General features: G+C 37.5%; 4 protein-coding genes across 5 annotated transcripts; 1 reads left to right on the top strand and 3 right to left on the bottom strand.

The window, feature by feature from the left end:
• The first annotated feature begins 8,804 nt into the window (after nt 1–8,804).
• Nucleotides 8,805–12,741, top strand: LOC116199049 (fe(2+) transport protein 1-like). The gene is made up of 3 exons (XM_031529338.1): nt 8,805–9,483; nt 11,914–12,063; nt 12,176–12,741. Exons 1-3 carry the CDS (start codon nt 8,854–8,856, stop codon nt 12,479–12,481), a joined length of 1,086 nt encoding a protein of 361 aa, XP_031385198.1. The 5' UTR covers nt 8,805–8,853; the 3' UTR covers nt 12,482–12,741.
• A 439-nt stretch (nt 12,742–13,180) lies between these two features.
• On the bottom strand, nt 13,181–15,964 carry LOC116201929. Its single transcript, XM_031533393.1, has 3 exons — nt 15,600–15,964; nt 14,309–14,514; nt 13,181–13,743 (listed from the first exon to the last, which is right to left on the bottom strand). The coding sequence occupies exons 1-3, from the start codon at nt 15,699–15,701 to the stop codon at nt 13,476–13,478; spliced, it is 576 nt and encodes a 191-aa protein (XP_031389253.1). The 5' UTR covers nt 15,702–15,964; the 3' UTR covers nt 13,181–13,475.
• Nucleotides 15,965–18,571: 2,607 nt separating this feature from the next.
• On the bottom strand, nt 18,572–19,522 carry LOC116201300. The gene is made up of 2 exons (XM_031532485.1): nt 18,983–19,522; nt 18,572–18,897 (listed from the first exon to the last, which is right to left on the bottom strand). The coding sequence occupies exons 1-2, from the start codon at nt 19,496–19,498 to the stop codon at nt 18,613–18,615; spliced, it is 801 nt and encodes a 266-aa protein (XP_031388345.1). The 5' UTR covers nt 19,499–19,522; the 3' UTR covers nt 18,572–18,612.
• A 15-nt stretch (nt 19,523–19,537) lies between these two features.
• Nucleotides 19,538–21,828, bottom strand: LOC116201301. Of its 2 annotated transcripts, XR_004155854.1 has the most exons (3): nt 21,592–21,828; nt 20,411–20,750; nt 19,538–20,245 (listed from the first exon to the last, which is right to left on the bottom strand). XR_004155854.1 is itself a non-coding variant. In XM_031532486.1 (2 exons), exons 1-2 carry the CDS (start codon nt 20,762–20,764, stop codon nt 20,048–20,050), a joined length of 372 nt encoding a protein of 123 aa, XP_031388346.1. In that variant the 5' UTR covers nt 20,765–21,828; the 3' UTR covers nt 19,544–20,047. The 2 variants fall into 2 exon arrangements, 1 of the variants encoding a protein (XP_031388346.1); XM_031532486.1 differs by having other exon boundaries at nt 19,544–20,065; nt 20,411–21,828.
• Nucleotides 21,829–23,374: the final 1,546 nt, after the last annotated feature.

Genomic DNA, 23,374 nt, shown 5'->3' with positions numbered 1-23,374 from the left:
GTAGTGTCTATTTGGAAGACAACTCGGATCAGGTAAGTAAGTCATGGCCGGACATGACTCGGGAGCTCGACCAATCCCACGGCTATCGAGAGAGTCACGCAACTCTTCTGCTATCTGTCGGTTTGATTGAACCCGACCCCCGGCTCTCTGAGCCTGCGTCGTTTTAATTACAATTTCAGTCGATTGAAACACACGGTGAGCATGAGCGGAATATTGGCCGAACGTGAGTCGACCGAGATCCATTTTATTGTAATTCATATTTGTTATTTGAGAGTACATTGTGAGGTATTTATTTGTACATTCATTTATGTAATAATCCCAGTCGACGAGTGTAGAGTCTGAGAGTCGGGATCGATCGACTCGGTTTATGAGTCCTTTAGACGAGCGGAACCACACGATTTACAGGTCCGGTCCACACGGCGAGCCAAACATCATAATTTGGTTAGCCGAGACATGAGAATGGTGGACCGATCCTTTGACTTGGAAATTCGCTTTTCTCTCGGCCTCTTAAACTGTATCGATCACTTCTACGAATTTATGGTGTCAAAACGAGCAAGATGAGTGAAACTTAAATCAAGCGGTAAATGAATAAAAATGGCAAACCCTAGACAAAGTAGAGTACCGATAGGGCGTGTGGAATATAGGCCCACACGTAACAGAACCCTCAAATTCGGAACCTCGGGCTCCGCAAACCATAAGCTTTAGCAATTAGGTGTACCCTGTACTCCTAAACTCGGGTAATTCACCGGCCCTCGACCTTCGGGTAGTAAATAGGTAGTGGCGATTTCTTCTCACGTGTGTCCGTCACGCGTCCCCATGGGAGGGTGGACACTTCCAAGCCGTGCACATGGGCGCGCGCATGCGGGCCCCGACGAGACGAAATTCGGGTCTGCACACACACATTTTTTACTTTGAAAAGTTGATTTTCGTTGTGTAATGAGTAGAGTTAAAGTTAGAATTAAAATCTTAAAATCCAATTGCGAAACCAGACGGAGTGTTAGTAAATTAGATGAAACCGACATTTCACCTTCGTATGCAGACAAATTGGAATTACTCAACGTAGTCCATAAATATTCTAGGCATATTGTTTTAAGACAAGACCACCAAGAACCGGTCAAGATAGATGGAATAACAAATATTGCAATTGTAATCTCAAGACGGAAAGAAAAGAATAATTTTGGAGTAACAACTAAAATGGTCTCTTATACCTTTGAAAAAGAAAAGTTTTCAGATCATTCGAACAAAATAATATGTTCCATTTTTTAAATCATTGAGTAAACTGCCAGTAAAAATATGTATTTTTAATTTTTTTTTAATTTGATACATAGTTTCCGAATGCTCTATAAAAGCTCAACATTTCGTACTTACTCTAAATCTAGTACGCCATTAATCTTTGTCAATTTTTTTCTCCTCAAATGCTAACGTGACATTTGCTTCTGACCAGTGTTATCAGAACCGGACCGGATGATGAACCGGAAGGGGTACGGGGTCATGGGTTTATGGGTCCAACCGGGGGTTCGATGGGTCGGACCGCTCGTTTATTTAAAATAAAATAAATATTCATATTATTAAAAAAATTATGATAATTAAGATAAAAATATGATGATTTTAAAGAAATATAACAATAGTATAAGAAAGTATCTATATTTAATATTTCTTACTTCAAAATAAATATTGTATTTTAATAAGTACTTAAAAGTAGAGTTAAAAGAACAAAAAAGTGGTGGTGGCTTGGTTGGTAGTATGCTAATATGAAAAGTAAGAGGTCATGAGTTCAAATCTTTACACAACCAACCAATTTTTACATTAAATAGGAAACCCATAAAAACCCATAGAACCGGCCGGTTTAATGAAATTTTGTTTAAAACCGGCCGATTCAATGGGTCCGGCGGTTCAAAGCTGCCATTTCGGTTTTTAGGCGAACCGGACCGGACTTGGTGCCGGGTCCCGATCCGACCGGTCGAACCGGCCGGTCCGGTCCGGTTCTGATAACAATGCTTCTGACACAAATTTAACTTTTTAAAATATCAGTAAGGAGAAAAAAGTAAAAGAGAAATAAAAAAATAGCACCAACCATTGACAACAGGTGGGTTCTTGTCAAGAGTGGTGGTCTCACCAGCAACTGCCTCTCCCAGAACGAGGTTGTAGGCGACATGTGGATCCGCCCACCATCTCATCCTGGGGGTTCGAAGACCTCGCGAGGCTCCCACTTCTAGAACTCCATCGGCATCTCTGGCATCTCCCCTGGCAAGCACACACCTCTAGCAAGGGCCATCATTGGTTGTTAGGCGTTTTTGCCAATTCTTTTACTAGTTTTTGTAAAAAATTTAATGATGTGATAATGTCACCTCAGCATTTGATGGGAAAAAAATCACTGAACCTGATTACATATTAGATTTCGAACAAATATGTAATATCGTAATTTTACATAATATTTTTAAAAATAAGTGTTAGATCTGGAAAGATTTTTCTTTTAAAAAGGATATGGGAAAAGTTAAAAAAAAAAGTTTTTAGGCCATTTGTCCTAAATTCTTTGAGTTCGTTTTAGACCCTAGAGTTTTTCAAAAACAAAATAGAATTCTAGAGCTTTCGAGCACAAGTGGCCCACTTGCTCTCTTTTTTGGGTTTTAGAGTTAAAATAAAAAATGTACACCACTCGACATTTATAGATACGATCCTTGAAATTTTTACTTTTTTATGACCGTGAAATCGATGAACCTAAAAACAAGATGAACGTTGCAACGGAAGAAGATATACATAGACTTTGTTATATTCATAGGATATTGTATAAGATGTTCCCTTATGAATTGTGGTTGAATTAGGAAATTAATCTTTGTAAGTAAGGCAATTGTTATAAAATTGTAATTAAAAAATAAAAATTAAAGGACTAACACCGTTAACATGAGGAGTTAGATGGGACACGTGGCGCGATTAGAGAAGCCGACGGTGAAGAGTTGATTTACACTGGCAGTGGACGATATAAAAATCCGTATATTAATTATATTGCAACAAACGTGTGAATGAAATTTAATCATTCAGTAATTACCATAAATATTATTAACTAGTAGCTCATGCGTAAATCGGATAAAAATTTAGAACTAAAATTGAATAGTGATGGGAAAATAAGAAGTTGCGGGCAACTTGAAAGATTTGCAACCATGTTGCTGGCGGAAATTAATGTCCGTTTGATTTCGTAATCTGATTTTAAGATTTTAACTCTAACCTTAACTCTACTCACTACATAACAAAAGTTAACAACACAATTATTACTTTTTTATTTTTCTTCAATTTTTTTAACCATTCAATTCAATTTTTAATAATAAATTTTCTCAACTATTCATTACTTTTTTTCAACTATTCATTACTTTTTCACACTTTTTCTCATAATTCAATATCACAATCATTACAAACCAATTAAAATCAAAACTCAACTTAACTCAACTCTAAAACCAAACACACTATTATCATCAAACTTCTACTCTGCTGTGATGTTCCCTCATTGCAAGAAATAAAAATGAGGGAACATCACAACAGAGTAGAAGTTTGATGATAAAAAAAATCCCAATTTGCTCTTGAATGACATCAAGAAACGGAGTTAAAAAAGAAGGTTTTTTTCCTTCTTAATACGTGTTAGATCTGGAAAAGTTAAAAATATATATGTTTTAGGCCGTTTGTCTTAAATTCTTTGTGTTAATTTTAGACCCAAGAGTTTTTTCTTTTTAGAATTCTAGAGTTTTTTAATAAAAATTACTTACTTTTTTTTTCAATTACAAGAGAAGTTCATGAACATAATATAAAAAATAGAATTCTAATATAACTAATAAAAGGACATAAGTAATCCCACGAGGGGAATTGAACATGCAACCTCTTTGTTGACAGAGGGCATATGTTACTGCACTAATACCCCTATCTCCACAAATGGCTTACTTGCTCAGTTAAATTAAGGAGAGATTTATGGTGATACTATCGCGTCAAATGACATGAAAAAAATTTAATTATATTGCAATGAACAGATGAATGAAACTTAAGGTAGCGTTTGGTAATGGAATGGAGTTTAACTCTGCTCCGTTCCAAATATTTATTTATATATTTAAGTGATTTGTAACGATGGTTAGAAAAAGGCATGTGTGAGATTTTATTATTAAATTGAAGAAGAAGATAAAAAAAGTAATAATTATATTGTTGAATTAAATGAAAAGTAATAAATAATTGAGAGAATTTAGTATCAAAAAATTAATTGCAATGGTAGTTAAGAAAAAGTATGTGAGAGAATTTATTATTATATAGAAGAAAAAGATAAAAAAAAAAGCATGATTGTGTCTTTGAATTGTAGAAAAAAGTAAAGTGAAGTTAAATTTTATTCCGTAACAAAATAGAATATTAATCACTCAAATAATAACCATAAATATTATTAGATAGTTATGTAACTTGTGCGTTGCGCGATTATTTGTACTTTATGTTCTTAATTAATATTTAACAAATGGAACTCTTGAAAATAAATAGGATAAAAATTTAGAATTAAAATTGAAGAGTGCTGGGAAATAACAATTCGCCCAACTAAAAAGATTTGCAGCGATGTTTCTCGTGGAAATATAAAAATATTCAATATTGCAAAAAATTAAAATGATGGAAATCATAGTACAGTAGAATTTAGTGGAGACAAAGAAGGATTTTCTCCTCTATTCTAATATATATATATATATATATATATATATATAAAGTGGAATACCAAGCAATAATAGGGAAATTATTGTAAATATATATACAATTAATTGACATCAATAAAATTCTTATAAAAAAGCAAAAAAAATCATCTCCATATATCCATATATTATATCTATATATAGTTGTCTACCATGAACCTCAGGGTTTACAAAGGGAAATGCCAAAATAATTTAGGATTAAAAGGGTAAATAAAAAGCCCACATGGACGGTAACGAGTGTAGAGCCCATGATTGCCACAAGGCGAGTGTCGGAGATTTAATGCCACATCAAAAATATGAGAAAATCCACACATTTATATGAAAATTGAGTCCAACAATTTAGCAACTTAAACTTTTGCATATCAACTCAAATCCGTGTAAGCCCAGTGAATTTTTTCCTTGAAAAGTGTTATCAAGCTAGGTGGTTACGATCCCATGTAAGGACTCACACCATGCCAGACGCAAGTGTAGAACTTGTGGCCTGTGAAGCCGAGTCTAACTGTGGAAGCCTGGCTCGCAATTCGTTGTCCCACCTCGCTCGAGAGTGGAAGAGGAAGCCCACCTCGTGTTAGTTAAGCCCGTAGGGATAGAAGCCCTCCTCATGTTAGTTAAGCTCGAGTAAGGAGAGATGAGAGCTCAACTCGAGGTCAGTTGTTAAGGAGATGAAAGAGTGTTGTTTGCCATCGTATTGTGTGCACATGTGGATTAAAAAGCTCACATGGATGGTAACGGGTGTAGAGCCCATGATTGCCACAAGCAAGTTTTGGAGCTTTAGTCCTACATCGAAAATATGAGAGGAAATCCACAAGTTTATGTGAGACTTGGTCCAACAACCGGCCTATCAATTTAAGCTTTTGGGTTTCATATGAGTTCGAGTCCATGTAAGTCCAACAAATTTTTTCCAATCAGGATTTAGTATAGTGGTAAAATTCGTAAATATCAAATCATGTGGTTCAACTCAAATCAATGTAAGTCCGGTGGGTTCTTTCCTAAAAAGTATTATCAGAGCTAGATGGTTACGAGCCTATGTGAGGACTCATACCACACCAGGCCCAAGTTTGGAACTCGTGGCCTGTGAAGCTGATTCTAAATGTGGAAGCCCGGCTCACACTTCATTGTCCCACCTCGCTAGAGAGTGGAAGAGGAAGCCCACCTCGTGTTAGTTAAGCTTGAGTTGGGATAAAAACCCACCTCATGTTAGTTAAGCTCAAGTAGGGAGAGAGAAGAGCTCGACTCGAGGTCAACTGTCGAGGGGATAAAAGAGTGTTGCTTGTCGTCGTATTAAAGGCACATGTGGATTAAAAAGCCCACATGGATGGTAACAGGTATAGAGCCCATGATTGCAAAGGCTACTTTTGGAGGTTTAATCCCACATCGAAAATATGGGAGGAAATTAACAAGTTTATATAAGATTTGAGTCCAACAACCTATCAATTTAAACTTTTAGGTTGCAAATGGGAGACAAAAGAGCTCGACTCAAGGTCAGTTGTTGAGAGGATGAAAGAGTGTTACTTGCTGTCGTATCGCGGGCACATGTGGATTAAAAAGCCCACATGGAAGGTAACGGGTGTAGAGCTCATGATTGCACAGGCCGGTTTTGGAGGTTTAATCCCACATCAAAAATATGGGAGGAAATCCACAAGTTTATATGATACTTGAATCCAACAACTTATTAACTTAAGCTTTTGAATTGTTAATGGGTTTAAGTCCGTGTAGGCCCAGTGAATTTTTTCCAATTAGGATTTAGTATAGTTGTACAAGTCGTAAATATCGAATCATGAGGTTCCGAGTTTTTTATCCTTAATTTTTCTTTATAATTGGAAAAAATTATATTTTTTACTTTTTGGTTTTCCTTTTACATACGGGCGTGCCACAACATGGAAAGCATTCAACCTCGATCAATATGGCAACGTCGTCCTGCCATAATGTAATCCCATCTTGATCGACAATGAGATGGCCTCTGCCTGTCGCTCAGGCCGACCTTCCCTGATGCCAAATTTGGCCTAGGAAAGGAGATTGTGTTTCTCATGTCAACTCTATATAACTAGAGGATCGATCTGTCGATGAGCCGTTTTCATGGAATAAGGCATATAAGTACCATAACTATTGGATAATTTGTAGACTAATGAATTCTTATAGGGCATTATAGAAATTCTGCTATATCGTTGACTTCCATTCGTTTATTCTATTTCACGTAAATTTTGTTTCTTCCTACCAATCAAGTTTTTAGAATCATTTGATCTTGTCTTCATTAGGGACTGAGATGTTTAAACCTCTCCAACAGAAGATCATTAATCAATTCATTATTCAGTTCGCCCATTTCATCTAGAAGTTTTTATTTTTCAAAATTTATGTTATTGAAATGGTCTTTTCAGAAAGTCGACACACCATTTTTTTTAGCTCGACTTTTCGCCACCTAATTAGCGAATGACAGAACTATTCCTGTATCTCTCGCAAGTACAACTGTGGATATAATAATCATTGTTCAAATTTAACTATATAAATTAGTTCAAGTGATTCGATATTTACTTACTTTAAGTATAACGATGGATTCAAATATTGCGAATGGAAAAAATTCATAATATTGGGAGAGCTACACCCTTTTAATGAGTCGATCCAGCTTGAATTTGAATAGATCGAAGTCTTTAGACTTCTGGATATCAAGCGGTCACACTGTGAAAAGAAAAATATTGATGTGTCATTAATATATAATCCATGTGCCACTTTCATATGATAAGATCTATTCGTAATCTTTTTTGTTTTCGGTGAACAGATCTATTTATAAACTTCGTCTCTACATTAATGATTAATGTATGAATTTTCATATCTTTCAAATTTTTTTCTTATTTAGCAAATAAATAAATAATAACTTTCTTGAAAATAGACTAAGTGTGTGTTGGTTTTAACTTGATTTTAAGTGCTGAATGTTTAAGTGATAAATGAAGTAAGTGCTTATATGATTAAGCCAATTTTGTTTAGTGGGTCAAGTGCTAAAATTTTGAAGTTATTTGTAATGTTATTCACTTTACCACCCTGTAATTTTTCCTTTTTTCAAATTTGACCCAATTCTTTGATTTTCTTTTTATTATTTCCGAAATTAAAAAAAATGAAATTTAAAATAAAAAAGGTCACTGTTTTAGATAGGAGGGGGAGGGGGCGCCGCGAAAAAGTTTAGTGGCGTCGCTTAAAATATAAGAAAATTGCCCCATAGCTGCGCAAATTAAGTAAAAAATAAGTAGAATTTTTTATTTAATTGATTCAGCCATCTTTCACAGCATTTTTTACTTAACTTAATCAATTAAGTCAACTTGATTTGCATTTACCAAACAAATTGAATCCAATTAAGTGTTGAAAATTTAATTTCAACATTTAATTTGCGTTATCAAACACATCCTAAGTTTTTTCAGAAATAAAAATGGGGTTTTTACCTAAAATGGCCTATGGTTTGTCCGTTTTGTCAAATCTATCATATGTTTTTTTTTGTCAAATCTATCCCATGGTTTACTTTTTGCATCAAATCTATCCCGGCGTTATCTTTTCCGTCAATATCTAATAGTCGTGCTGACGTGGCACGTGGAGAGATAGTGAGCCACACTTATCACGTAGGCGCCACGTCAGCACGGCCGTTAGATGTCGACGGAAAAGATAATGCCGGGATAGATTTGATGCAAAAAGTAAACCATGGGATAGATTTGACAAAAAAAAGTATATGATAGATTTGACAAAACGAGCAAATCATTGGCCATTTTAGGTAAATACCCCAATAAAAATTATTTTCTAATAGTATATGAAATGATGAAATGTACTTATCCCAAAAAAAAAAGTGTGAAATGCACTGGCATCAAAATATAAAACAAATACCATGAATGTACGAAATGTACTTAGCCAAATATAAAAATTTATGGAATGCACACTAGCATTATGAATCTCGAAATTCGGAAGGCACATTAAGATAATATCGTAAGACAAATCAATTACGAAGGAAAAAAAAAAGAAAAAAAAAGTCACATGCAGAGTTTCATTAAAAAGTAATTTTTACAATTTGATTGTGTCGAAATTGCATATCCCAAACTTCTATATAAGAATCTAACTCAAGAAGTTGATTTAATTAAGGGGAAGAGAGAGGAGAGCATCAGAAGCCTATCAAGCCATGGCGATTAATGCATTAATTGTCAACAAACTACTCAAACTTTGCATCTTCTTCCTTGCCATTTCGCTCCTGGTTCACCGGGCGCATGCCGTAGTACGCGAGGACTGTGTCGCCGAAAGCGGCTCATGCATCGACAAGTCGGAGGCCCAGCCGCTGAAGATCATCGCCATCGTGACGATCCTGGTGACGAGCATGATCGGGGTAAGCGCCCCGCTCTTCACCAAGGCCTTCCCAGCCCTGCATCCCGACCGGGACCTCTTTGTCATAGTAAAGGCCTTCGCTGCTGGGATCATTCTCGCCACCGGGTTCATGCACGTCCTCCCTGACTCGTTTGACATGCTCTCCTCCAGCTGCCTCTCTGAGAACCCGTGGCATAAGTTCCCGTTTACGGGCTTCGTGGCCATGCTATCCGCCATCTTGACCCTCATGGTTGATTCTCTTGCCACAAGCATATACAGCAAGAAAGGCCTAGCCGGAGTTATCCCAGCGCATCAGGGTGAGGGGGCATCACCTGAGCCAGACAGGGAGATGGGAGTCATTGCTGCGGGTCACTTCCATGGTCATCACCATGTCGCACCCAAGGGCGACCTTGTAACTTCCCAGCTTCTCCGATATCGGGTCGTCGCGATGGTTAGTTTTATACTTTTCATATTTATTTATTTATCCATCTATCGTGGGAGCTCCTGGAGTCTCTTGCAGTATCGGAGAACTGCCCCCAAGAACAGGAAGTTGACAAAACTCAAAGGAGCTCTATCTATTGCTTTCAAACAAAATTTCGCAATTTCAAACTAACCCTCACGCTTCGATATAATGTTTTCTATTTTTTTTTTTTTCATTTTGCTTATGACATTCACGGCTTCAAAGAGTGGAGACTCTAAGGCGGTGGGCGAGGCTGAGGAGAGAGGAAGGGGAGGTAGAGAGAGAGAGAGGAGAGAGTGCTAGGAGAGAGAAACTTGGGGCAGGTTTATAAAACTAAAGAAACTAAGGTCGGTTTTCAATTTTCAAAATAGATAGCTGTATATGTATGACTTTTTCGCTGAGTAGAATTGGGTCCTCATAACTCCGCTACCAGCCACATGGAAAATATAACGGATTATTAACCATGTGTCATATTTGAGACATAAATAAAAAGTTATAATTTTATGTAATAAAAATTAAAAGTTGTGTCAAAATTGTGACAAAAGTGAAAATTTGTGTTTTACTGTGTAATTTACCCAACTAATTAACAAGAAAAAGTTGTAGCTACAAAATTTGGGTTTTTTTATTTAGAGAAAAGTATAAAAATCCCTAATGTGGTTTAAGTGCGGGACAAATTGAACTCTGTGATTTTTCTAATGACAAATAACACATGTGGTTAATTTCATGAGAAATAATGGACCACCGTTACTTTTTTTGTCACTTTTACTTCTCAAACTTTTTTTTGTCATTATTACCCTCAAACTTTTTATTTTTTTGCAATTTGATCCTAAAATTCAGAGAAAAAAAAAAAGAAAGGGCTTGGGCCGCCTGTCAACAATCCCGACCCCACCACCGAGGTTGCCAACACCCACAGAGAACACCAAAAACCTCGAGGGTGGGATCGGGTCGCCGATTGGTGGGGCACCCCTCAAATCAATCGGGATCTCAAACTCGAGATCCCAGTCGATTTGAGGGCGGGGGTCGCAGACGCCACCTCCATGGTCGCCAGCATCTTTTGTGGGTGCATACGACCTAGGTGGTGGGGTCGGGATTGTCGACCAGCTGCCCCATCCTCTTCCCTTTTTTTTCCCTAATTTTTGGACCCAATTGAAAAAAAAAGAGTAAAAAATTTGAGAATAATAGTGATAAAAAGAAAAGTTTGAGAATCAAAAGTAATGAAAAAACTAATAGTAAGGTTTATTATGTCTCAAGAAATAAACCATAAAGTGTTATTTGTCCCTCGAAAAATCACAGGGTCCAATTTGTCCCAAACTCAAACCATAAACGAGATTTTTGTACTTTTTTTTCCTTTTATTTATTAAATTTAGATCAAGGAACCATTTAGTGACTAAATTACTATTTGTGGTGTGGGAACTTCAAAAGATTCTTCCGACAATTTACGAGCTAGTTAGCATTTTTTATGTACACCATGGTATTTAAAAGTTAAATGGGTTTCGACTAACTCACTTCGAACATAATCGATTTACTAAATTTAAAGTTCTCGCAATGTGAATTTTTTTTTATTTACAAAACTCGAACCGATATATTATTTACAGAAAACGAGCCTTGAACTGTTTGAATCGACTCATATCGGCGTCATTAGAAAGCTCTTAAATGGAAAATAACTAGACCTATAAATGATAGACATATTTAAGTGAATTTTATGGACCAAATATTTGTTCGATATAGTTGACCAAAATATTAATTAAGAATCCACAGTTCATTGAATTCATAGAACTCCTCCTAAATATTGACGAGTTAACCCTTTCATATTATTTCATTCTGGCATGGTTAAAACTTCAGAAAATTGTTTTTCGCTCAATTTTGTTATGAAAATTTATTTTTAATTTCGATTATCATTCCTATGAATCAAGTGACCCTACATAAATATATGAGTGTCCAATAGAGTGGTATTTCACTTAATTTTTTCATATTTCTTAACTTTAAAATTTGAGAATAATTATGGGAATTCAAATTCATGAACCCCCCAGTAAATTTGGTAATTTTAGTGTAACTTTTCATAACATTACATTCTTATACCGTTCCTTATCAAACTTTTTTCATTAATTTATACTTTTTTATCTGTAAATTTCAGTAATCATATGTCGCTATTAATTAGTGTGAGAGTGAGTAAAAGCTATTTATATTTACTTTTTCTGTAGATCTATTTATATTAACTGAAGATCAAACAAAATAAATTAAGTTATAATTAGATGAAATTATCACTATAAACATTACGATGTGTGTGCTATTTGACAATTCTATTCTTTCTATTTGTTTCGATGGGAGTCGTGTGTATATATGTACATGGATAAGTATACATCGTAATGGTGAAAATTAATGTGGGACTGGATATATATATATATATATATATATATGCAGGTACTGGAGTTGGGAATAGTGGTTCACTCCGTGGTGATAGGGCTTTCCATGGGAGCCTCAAACAATGTCTGCACCATCAAAGGTCTTGTGGCTGCTCTTTGTTTCCACCAAATGTTCGAGGGAATGGGCCTCGGCGGCTGCATCCTCCAGGTTTAATTAACTTTTCTTTGTCTACACATTGAAATTTGATACGACGAGCTACTATAGCTCACGTAATCGTGTATTGATTTATGACGATCTTCGTCATCCTACTCGTCCTTAGGCAGAATACAAGCTAATGAAGAAGCTGGTCATGGTGTTCTTCTTCTCCGTCACGACACCACTCGGGATCGCCATCGGTATGGGGCTGTCAAACACTTACCGGGAGAACAGCCCAACCGCCCTCATTACGGTTGGACTCCTCAATGCATCCTCGTCCGGTCTCTTGATCTACATGGCTCTGGTCGATCTTCTTGCCGCGGATTTTATGGGTGTGAAACTCCAAACCAGCGTTAAGCTCCAGATTAAATCGTACGCGGCTGTGCTCTTGGGCGCCGGTGGAATGTCAGTCATGGCCAAATGGGCGTAAATATCATATAGAGACCCGATAATTAGTACGACTGTTAATTAATTACTCTGTACCCTTTATGTCGTCCCACACCCCATGACCATGGCCACCTCTGCAATCTCCTTCAGTCGTTTCTTCTTGTTTCCCAGGTATTCGGGTTTCTGGGCACATCGTAAACACTTTTTTTTTCCTACTTGGTGAAGTGATTAGTTTCTTGTACACTCCCGTTGGCTTAGGGATGCAACTCCGGATGTAATACGACTCTTCTCTGTTTAGTTTTACAATCATGTTTATAAAATTTTAACTTTATTCACTACACAATAAAAATTAACAGCACAATTATTACTTTTTTTTAAAAAAAAATTTAACCATTCAATTCAATTTTTAATACTAAATTTTCTCTACTATCCATGATTTTTTTACAATTCAACAACACAATCATTACTTTTTTTCAACTATTCATTACTTTTTCACATTTTTTCTCATAATTCAACAATACAATCATTACAATTCAATTAAAATTAAAACTTAACTCTACTTAACTCTAAAATCAAACACATCGTATCCCAGATTGTGAGCTGACTATCTCATGTTCAGTGCAATTCCATAAATGTCTCCGTACAAACAGATGCCCTTGACTTGCCCAGAGAGGTGAATTAGTCGAGGTTTACCTTCCTCCCGTGGTTGGTCAAAGCAACAGTGACCCGAGATCAGTGTTTCTGAGATGAAATTTATATCCAAGTGTGACGGTCCAAACTCAGACTCCTTAGGCCCTTAATGAGTTTGTATAATTCAATAATGCAATTTCGATGCACTTCAAATACAAAAGTGACGAAAGCTCAATATCTGACAGCCCACAGCAGCAACAAATATATATAATCACATACCAGAATGCAACTTCCTCACTTGTTTCTACCGTCTCTTATCCTTATATTAGAAGTAACTCGAACATCGTAATAAGTACTAATTTTCCCATGTGACCAAGCAATAATCCTTGTCTTCCCCGAGCTTGTTCTCAAGCAGACCCAGTCATACTGACATGAGAGCTTGTGCGGTTCGCCTTGTGACTTGGAGGATCTGCAACAGCCTTGGTGAAGTACATGTAGTAATAGACGTTTAGGATCATCGTTGCAACAACAAAGACGGCCCCAGCGACAAAAACTCCCTTCCGCAATGTCTCACAGGACACATTTTGGGCGTAGATCATTCCTCTGTACTGCGTGTGGTAGGCGTTCTTGGCTGCTCCAGCAATAAGGCATGCTTCTGCCACAAGAAATGTTGCCCTGCAGAAGTATGTATCGAATAGCTGAGAAGATGATATGTTTAGCCAGGTTGATGAGACGCTTTCTCAATAGTACTTTCAGAGAATCTGCGTCTTTGTTATCTTCTATCTGAAAGACAAAATGGAATCAATCTTCCTCATATTATCGTGAGTTTGAGATTATAGTTCCAATTCTCTCCAAATTCCACTGTTCATGTAGATTTTTGAGAACTGAAAAAAGAACTATGCAACCCATGCTGAATGCCTGCCTGGTTTATGGCGAAGTTTTTCTAGTTTCTCAATAAAATTAAGAAAACAGATTCTGCTCGATTACACTTTACAGTGGTTCTTACAATTCAATGTAACTGCAAGGAACAGTCTAACAGGCTTAATCGTAAATTGCTAAAGTTGTAAAAACTCAAAAATTTCGAATGCCAGAAAAGTTGTTTCAGCATTCTGGGGTTGAATGGTCAGAGGTAAGGCAATAGGCATAAGAACTATAACATACGAGGAAAACACGCAAAAGTGAAATTTATCATGCGCAAGGAGAGATGAACCAATAGAGTGCGAGGTCCAGGGATTCTCACCATGATGAAACAAAATATATGATGGACCATGCTCGATTTCCACCGGGGGATAAAGGTCTCCCAAAGCACATGCACTTGGTGACGACCATTAATAGGGACTCACTTGACAGAAGGAACAAGAAACCTCCCACTCCATACCCAGTGGCAACGTCCGAGTCGTACACACAGTACGTAGCATTTCTTTGCACATCTTCACGAATTGTTCCCTGCAAAGGAGAATATATGTATGTATATATAAAGCACTGACATTTCATTCTGATGGGATCCAAAACCATTATATACATGCAAATATATATATATATATATATATATATAAAGCACTGACATTCCATTCTGATGGGATCCAACTGTAATTAGATATTGCAAGATCAACATTTCACGTGTCATACCTATCGAGACCAATAAAATGTTTGCGCTGATTGAGCAAGTAGTTAGACAGAGCGCTTATGCATGGTTTAGATAAATTAAATGGAATGAACCTATTTTGGACATTTCCCTTTAGGAGTGAAGCTTATACATCGATACATGTTCCATTCAGACAGACAGTTAAAACCAAGAGACGTATTCGGTTACAGTCAGTAAGTTTAACACAGGTAGCTTTTGCAAGTCACACTCAGTCCTTTGAATATGCATCAAACTGAACATCAGTTACGCACGCTGTCCTCCAAATTCCACACACTAACTATAGTCAATCTAGAATCCTAAAATTAGCATCCAATGTTCAAGAAAATGTTTGCACTGACAGATAAACCGTACCGAATGAGGTGGGCTGACCTTAAGAATCTATGATAAAGCAGGATCCTTTATCTAGTAACCACGAAGCGAACAAATTTTAGGTCCAATTACCAAAATTGCTTGCAGCACAACATAATGTATCTGATGGGGTATTGGAAACAGAGCACAACCTAACTCAATTTCATGTCTAGCGAGGCCATTGTTACAAAGGAAGCTAAAACCAAGTAAGCCTGCCGAAAATCATACACCAGACAAAATCTTCAGCTTTTATAATGAAGAGGTTCGGAACCCTTGAAGCCAAATCAAGCAAATCAGAAGATAATCTTATGTTTTAACAATGAAGCAGCGAATTTGAGGACACCCCAACAAGTTACTGTGCTCTCACACAGATTCCCCATTTCCAACAGGCATCAAAGAGAAAACCCACAAAACAAGAGAACAACACTGGGGTTTAAGAGGCAAATCAAGAGCCCAGAAAGCATTGGAGAGCAGCTGTTAATGTAGAGATCGACATTGTGAACGACAGAGAGAAAACTGGGTGGAATAAGAGACTCACAACGCTCCGGCGTCTCTCGGCAGCAACGGCGAACCCAAAGGCGACGAGGCTAAGAACCACGACTAAAATGTAGACCAGAGTGGAGGCCCTCGCTTCTCCCATCTCTTCAAACACAGAAGATGGAAGAAGAAAGAAGACGAAGCTGAAGCTGCTGCTGCTGCTGCTGTTGCTAGGACTGTGAATGGAGATGCGGTGGATTTGAGGGAAGTGAGGGTTTTAGGGGGAGAGCGAGGAGGGAGTGTGAGAGCCAGGAGGGAACTGCTGCAGTGAGAAAAGGGAAGTGAACCTTCACTTTACTTTCTACGCGGTGGTGAGGCGGAGCGGTTTACAAAGCCAAAAGCACTGAACTTTCTTTCTCCGTCTCTCTCTCTCTCCCCTGAGGACGAGAGAGATAGAGAGAGAGTTTGATTCATTTTGATTTGATCAGTGACCGTGTAGGGCGCGTTACCTACACGCTGCAAATATGGCGCCGTTTCGCTAGTGGATTACCATTTGTGCAGGTGGCTCACGCGCCGGACAAACGCTTGGACGTCTCTGCTTGTATGTGCTTTGAACAGTAGACTAATGTTTTCCTGTTCTTCGTGACCCTACCGCCTCATGGAGGATTGGGTGATTATAGAGCGGTACCCTATAAAATATTGGCCCAATCACGTTATGAAACGTGTCCGATTGCAATTTTAACCTGCAATCAGGCAACGGGCAAAACCCGATAATCCGAAATTCCATGCTTTTTGCAAACCCAATTTAATCTTCTTTTATCAACCCGGTTGGTTCGATTTTTCATTGTTTCACTTTATCGTTTTTGAATTCAATCAGCGTGTTGGTTTATCATCTCACCAATATCTTACCGGTAGTGCGGTAGTTGCGACGGGAAACTAGTTTCGACAAGGGCGCTCTGCATTAGAGTTTAACTGGAGAGGTGGCCAATTATCATAACATGGAAAACGCTAGCATCAGATTCTTCCGACAATCACATTAGCAAATTTCAATGGTCGTGAGAAAGAATTCGCTGAGAGTTCACCAAAGGCTGACCAAGCCGATCTTTCTTTCTTTCTTTTTTTATAGGGCTCCTACCATTTTTTTTGCAACAGTGATTTCCTTATTTTATTTCTCGAAATTGAAGGTTATTTTCTAATCTTACGTCATTCCAAGTTAGATTTTCTTTCTAAAACTGATTTGTTTTATTTGCTCATGCCTATTCTTATAATGTGCACGAGCTGAAACTAGATGATTAATCGATTGTATAATTTGCGTTGGCAGTTTTATTGATTAGCTTGGGCCAATATTTTATGTCTATGTCACGCTACTACAGTCGATTTTTTTTTTCTTTCCTACAATGTAACTTCCCAATCTTATTCCCTAAAATCAAGGGATATCTTCACGAAATATCTCACATGATATCATTGGTTTCTCATGATAATTTTTTTGGGTGAATCATTTTATTTTTTTAAGGATGATTTTCTTATTTTCTTCGGTAAAATTAAGGATATTTCCAACTTTATGTTGTTTCCTAAAACTGATTTGTCTTATTTGCTCAAACCTGTGCTTTTAATGTACACGAGCTAAAACTAGATGATGAGTAGATTAATCGAATATATCATTATCACCATATCATTGGGAATAGGTTTAAGGAACAAACTTTCTTTAGGCGGTATAATAACATTTAATTTAAAAAACTTCGACCAGATTTTGGTTACTTGAGTGATTGGCCAAGGTCGGCCTTCATATCACATTCATGTTTCTAATCCTAGTCGTTCATGAAAGCAACAGTGAAAATGACCCTGGTAAAAACTAATATTTGGAATAAATATGTAGTAAAAGCAATATTCATGTGTATTTATACATTGGCTTTAGCTGAAGTTAATGGATGCCAGAGCTAATTTATATTAGAAATAGGTTACAAATATAAATTTCTTTAGGAGGGAGAACAACTAATATTTCTCAAATGATAGTCTTGCCTCTATATATTTTCATTAGCTCGTGCTAGTATATGTTGGCTCTAGCTAATATTCTACTGTGCGGGTGATCTTTTATCTTCATTTTCTTTATTTGTAAAGGTGCAAAATATTGTATTCCTGTTTGCTGTCCCAGTTTTTCATGAAAGTAGTAGTAAAGATGATCCTGATGAAAATTAATATTTAGAATAAATGTGAAATTATTAAAAACAATATTTTTATGTAAATATACATTGGCTCAAGCTAAAGTTAATGTCTGCTCATGCAAATCTAACTGGAAATTGGTTTGGGAATATAACTTCTTTTAGGAAGGAGAACAACCTATAATTCTTAAATGGCGGTCTTTACAAAAATTATTGTAGTGTTTGGTTTTATAGTGTTATTTTAAAATTACAATTCTAACTTAATTCTACCCACTACAAAATAAAATAACACATCAAAAGTCAAAAAATGTGAGTCACATACATAAACATTTACATTACACCATTATAATGCAACTCCATTACAATTAATTCTCAACTCCCCCGTTCATGTCCATACTAATAGGCTCCTCCTCTTTCAGCGTGCCATATTTGATTTGCAATACGGTCACGTACTGCATCCATCTCCCTACTGCTCATGTCAATATCATTTCGGATTCCATTTTGTTGATGCGGATTGCGAAATTCATCGTAATATTGCCACGCATCACCATACTCCTCAAATAATCTGTCGTGATAATTATTGATCTGAATGAAATTGTGCAACATAAAGCAAGCAAGTGCAATTTGTCCTTGGCGGCACGGTCTGACGTTTGACATTACCGGCAGTATTCCAAATCTGTTCTTGACGACACCGAAGCACTATTCTATTAGATTACGAACTGATGCGTGTTATTGATTAAACAGCTCTTCCATCGTCGTTGGAGGATTATCATTATTAAAGTTACTGCAGTGATACCGTTGTCCTTTGTAAGGGGTTAAATAACCGAGAATATTTGGGAAGCTCGCATCAACTACATAATATTGTTCTGCGTGCAGACATGTACAAATAATGTATATATCTGTAGTTCCATATGTTTATCGAAATACATAAGAGCTTGACAAGAAAACATGGTATATGGAAAATAACAACTTACTACCTTGTGGTGCAGGGAATGTCGGTAATGTTGCTGCATCAGAAAGAATTCTGGAGTCGTGTGACGAACCTTCCCATCCGGTTATGACATAAGTGAAGATCATTTGATGGGAACAAACAGCAAGAACATTTTGCGTTATGTCACCATTTCGATCGCGATACGCACCTCTCACCGAAGCTGGCATAATAGCATCGACATGAGTCCCATCAATTGCCCCGATGCAATGCTGCAGTGATAATAAAAATCAATACGAATTAGAGTACATGTAATAAAAGAATAGAAGTTCATTTCGACAGTTGTACAATAATTACCCTAAAGAATGGGTACCATTGTCGGCACCCGCGAATTTCAGGCTGCTCCTCAACGTTCCTCGGTCTTGTGTACGTTGGCACTAACGAATGAAGTCCTTGAAGTATTAAATTGAATACCCGTGAGATTGTCTCCTTAGAATGCTGAAAGCGTTCGGCAACAACGGCATATCGAGTACTATGTGCAACTACCAATAAGAACATTCCAAGCATCTCCTCGACGGTCATACCTTTCCTTGTATTTCGAATACCACAGTTTACTCTTAACGTGTCGCACAAATTATGAAATACGTGAGGGTCCATCCTGAAATTCTCGTAACACCTTGTGTCATTTGAAAGCACTTCGTTAATGTACTCACTGCCTTGTAGTGCCGAAGTTCTACATGGACGTGCACGGGGGGCTTGTTGTGCAGACATTGCATCCGAGATCGCCAAAAGGACGGGCAAATCATCTACACTGCTGTCATCATCGTCGCTCCATGAATTATCATATCGCGGTGAGTTCACATGCCTTGGCATCCTCCTCTTTCGTTGAGGTTGACGAGCTGTATCGACAAATGTTAACATGATAGATTATCAACAGATAGCACGAAATGACGAAGGGAATTATGTTTCAAACACATATCCAATGCATTATCAAAGTCAATTAGGTTGAAACATAACAAATACAAAACAAGGGTTTGGTTAATGTCATAATAGAAAAACGGAAAAAAAAAAAACACATATGAGGAGAAACGTTCGGCCGTTCAAGGATGAACAAGGTTGTGCAACCATTCGCGCCTAGCTTCATCGTACATGCAAATGAACACCTGTCGCCATCGGTCATCCTCTGTAATACGTGTTGTACCGACGAGATACTCGCGTACGGAAATTGTTCCCTTCGGTTGATTGAGGACAACCATGGCTTCTACGATGCTGTCCCGTGCTAGTTTTTCGGGGCTCGTCACTGACTTGCTATTTTTTGACTCGGAGGGATAGAATTTTTCGCTTTCTCCTTCTTGGTCTTACTTTCCTTGTACAAGTCAATCAACTCCTGTAACTGCGACTTATTGTTCGAACCTCTCTTTCTCACTCGCCGCCTCGACCCTGTAACAACAAGTTCATCAGCTTCATGAGGTGGCTCATCACTGTCGACGGAGCCCTCTGCAAGATCAATAGGCTTTTTGTCACGATTTTTCTGTGATGCTAGAAATTCCTCTTCTATGAGTGCATAGGATCGGGGGCTCTGAGGTGGGTCGGTTGAAGAAATTCGTAGGCCCCCTGTTACTGTAGAGGTTTTGTACATCAGTTTTAAGGCCTCACAATGCTTGCATCCTTTCGAACAAAAAGTCATGAAGTTACTGTGCCTCTATATTTTATACACATGCAATACTTAGTAACAATGACTTTGCGTGAAATAGGCAAATTTTTAAAGAATAAGCGGTAAAGTACCTTGATAAACTTGTCCCAAATATCAGGACTCGCTTTCACGGTGTTGGTCAACCCATCCCAACCTACTCCAGTGTGCTGAATCAGCTCTGTGAACTGAGTGTACTGTGTCTTCAGCCTTTGTGCTTTTGTTTTCACCTTGTTGGCGCCAAGAATCATACTTGGAAATTTCTCTTCCAGTTCCCTACTTATCTGTTCCCAGTCCTTCAATTTCCAACTTGATGTATGCGTCCTTTGGAATTTATCGACCATGATGTCAATGAAAGCACTCTCAAGCTCGTCTGTCCACTCAACTATGCCCTCACCCTTGGGAGCCATCTCAGTTGCAGAGCAATACCGATAACTTATAATGCACATACAACATTAAAGGTTAACTAGGCAAATACACACTCATACAGGCAAGACATATACAATCAAGGAAGTCAAGCTTGATTTGGGACTACACACATTGATAGATAAATGCAAAGAAAGAATGCCAAAGCGAGGCCACATGCACACTATGTTCCAAGGCGGTACACATTAAAATGATTGACTTAATGGGAAACATCGTTCGGTGCGACCTCATGTTCTAGACAAGTTAGGTGAAATGCGCATGTATCGAAATTAATGTTATTTCGAGCACACAACATGGACGACGGTCTCAAAAAAATATTGAAAAAACTTCGAATATAACTGCTCGTAATCAATATAAACGGTGAGAGAAAACTCAATTAATTGAATCGCAACAACAACATATCGTTCAAAGGCACCATTGTAAAGACTAATATGCAGCTTAGCGTAACAAACAGAAGCGGCAGCCAGCGACCAACAAACAAAGGCACCAGCAATTTCACAAGCACAACCATTCCAGTTCTGTGAACTGTCCCAAATTTCTTGAAAAAAATCGACCAACACAAGGCCACCTCTACTCAGACAGCAATTTCACAAGCACAACCATTCCAGCTCTGTGAACTGTCCCAAATTTCTTGAAAAAAATTGACCAACACAGGGCCACCTCCACCCAGACAGTAATTTCACAAGCACAACCATTCCATCTCCCTACTGTCCCAAATTTCTTGCAAAAAATCGACCAACACAGGGTGACCTCTACTCACGGCAGACAAGTGAAATGCAACCCTAACCCTATCACAGATTATCAGATAGAATTGGAAGGATTCTGGAGTAAAATGTGGCGGAGAAATTACCTTGGATTTGGGTATGGAACCGTGAAACCGCAGTCGACCCTCTTAAGAAGAGATGACAGTGGTAGGGGCCCGGATTTTGCCGCCTGCCTTTGCTGCTCGAACTGACAGGGGAGGAGATGCAGGAGTTGGGGGAGGGGGCCGGATGCACGCGAAGTTGACGGGTGCGGAAATGGGATGAACAACAGCTCACCTCGAGAAAGATTTCGGCAAAGCTGTCGATCAGAGAAGGAAGATGGGGGGGGGGGGGAGGGGGGAAGGAGGGGGGCTGGCTAATGAATGATGCAGAGTGGGTCTGAAGGAATTAGGGGAGGAGTAGGGGGCCGGGTTAATAATGGCAGGGGTCAAATGTTGAACAGGGATTGCTGAAATTGCACGGTCCACAAAAAATCAACAAACGGTCAAAATTGAGCTGAATTTCAAAATCAAAATGTTATTTTAGAATGTTACTATAAAACCAAATAGGCCTGCCTCTATATAATTTCATTAGCTCGTGTAAGATCATATGCAGGCTTCAGCTAATGTTCTACTGTGCGGTGATCTTTTTTCTTCATTTTCTTTGCTTTTAATGGTGAAAAATATATTCCTTTATTAAAGGAATCTTGTTTCCTGATTTTTTTTTCTTAATTTATGTACTTTCTCTATTCCTTAATTTTAGGGATAATGATCACAATAAAAAAAAATCGATAATTTTAGGAGGTTAAATTAGGGGAGTTATTTTTCGGCAAAAATGAATATTAGAGTTTTTTTTTTTTTTTGCATACGACTACGAAAAATGGGTGGCGAATCTGATAGCCTCCATTGACTACAGTGGCCACAATGTTCTATCGTCCCATTGCAACATATCCAACTGCATAATAAAGACGAGCCAATGGCCGTCATTAGCATGTCAGAGCATGGTCGGACGTGAATTTAGATGATATTTTGCATAAGATGGCTATATTCCTTTGTTTGATCCATTGAATTATCCATTGTCTCTCACCAATGAAAACCTAAAATCATCGTTCTGTTCTCCGGTGTTGACTGACTGCCATGGCCGACAACGGTGTTTCAGTATAATGACTCGATGTTTAAATCGAGTGGTAGAATTAATCAGACCGATATATAGAACCGATTCAATTGTGACCGTCCTTGTATTAAGCCGGTCAATTTTAAAAATCGGTCGGTTGTAAACCCAACTTAGTGTTCATAGGGTCGGGTTTGAATTCGACAAGTGGATGTCTCTATGTGACTCATAATCAATCTAACAAATTTGATTGTTTTTTAATATGGCTCGATGATCTAGTAACGCGATTGAAACTTCTATGAATTGAAATGTGACTTTTAATACTTAACATAGCGTTTGGTAATGAAGTTAAGTTTGATTTAATTTAATGTAGTTTGATTTGAGAAGATAAAAATAAAAGTAGTTGGAAAAAGTATGTGAAATAATTTGAAGAATAAAATAAAAAAAATAACAAATTGTATTGTTGAAATTGAGGAAAAAGTATTGGATAATTAAGAAAATTTAATATTAAAAAATTAATTTAAATAATAGATAAAAAATTTGAAAATAATATATAAAAAAGTAATGATTGTATTGTTGAATTGAGAGAAAAGTTAAGTTAAGTTAAGTTTGATATTTTAAACAAATAAACTCTAAGAATGACTTAGAGTGCGTTTGGTTTCAGAGTTAAAGTAACTTTGATTTTAATTTTGATTTTGATTGTGGAAAATGACAAATGAGATGGTATTATAAATTTAACTTGGGAAACGTGTGTTTTTGTTGTGTAATGGGGATAATTAA

This window comes from Punica granatum, chromosome 3, assembly GCF_007655135.1.
Source record: "Punica granatum isolate Tunisia-2019 chromosome 3, ASM765513v2, whole genome shotgun sequence".
NCBI lineage: Eukaryota > Viridiplantae > Streptophyta > Magnoliopsida > Myrtales > Lythraceae > Punica > Punica granatum.
The sequence above is the reverse complement of the archived record's forward strand: the minus strand, read 5'-3'. Positions and strand labels throughout refer to the sequence as shown.

Excerpts from the sequence above, each read along its gene's own strand:
- LOC116199049 (XM_031529338.1), top strand. The coding sequence starts at position 8,854 with ATGGCGATTAATGCATTAATTGTCAACAAACTACTCAAACTTTGCATC. Across the intron at positions 9,484-11,913 it reads GATATCGGGTCGTCGCGATG|GTACTGGAGTTGGGAATAGT; the intron begins GTTAGTTTTATA and ends ATATATATGCAG. Across the intron at positions 12,064-12,175 it reads TCGGCGGCTGCATCCTCCAG|GCAGAATACAAGCTAATGAA; the intron begins GTTTAATTAACT and ends ACTCGTCCTTAG.
- LOC116201300 (XM_031532485.1), bottom strand. The coding sequence starts at position 19,498 with ATGCCAAGGCATGTGAACTCACCGCGATATGATAATTCATGGAGCGAC. Across the intron at positions 18,898-18,982 it reads AATGGTACCCATTCTTTAGG|CATTGCATCGGGGCAATTGA; the intron begins GTAATTATTGTA and ends TTATCACTGCAG.
- LOC116201301 (XM_031532486.1), bottom strand. The coding sequence starts at position 20,764 with ATGTGCATTATAAGTTATCGGTATTGCTCTGCAACTGAGATGGCTCCC.
- LOC116201929 (XM_031533393.1), bottom strand. The coding sequence starts at position 15,701 with ATGGGAGAAGCGAGGGCCTCCACTCTGGTCTACATTTTAGTCGTGGTT. Across the intron at positions 14,515-15,599 it reads CCGAGAGACGCCGGAGCGTT|GGAACAATTCGTGAAGATGT; the intron begins GTGAGTCTCTTA and ends TCTCCTTTGCAG. Across the intron at positions 13,744-14,308 it reads ATATATTTTGTTTCATCATG|GGCAACATTTCTTGTGGCAG; the intron begins GTGAGAATCCCT and ends ATACTTCTGCAG.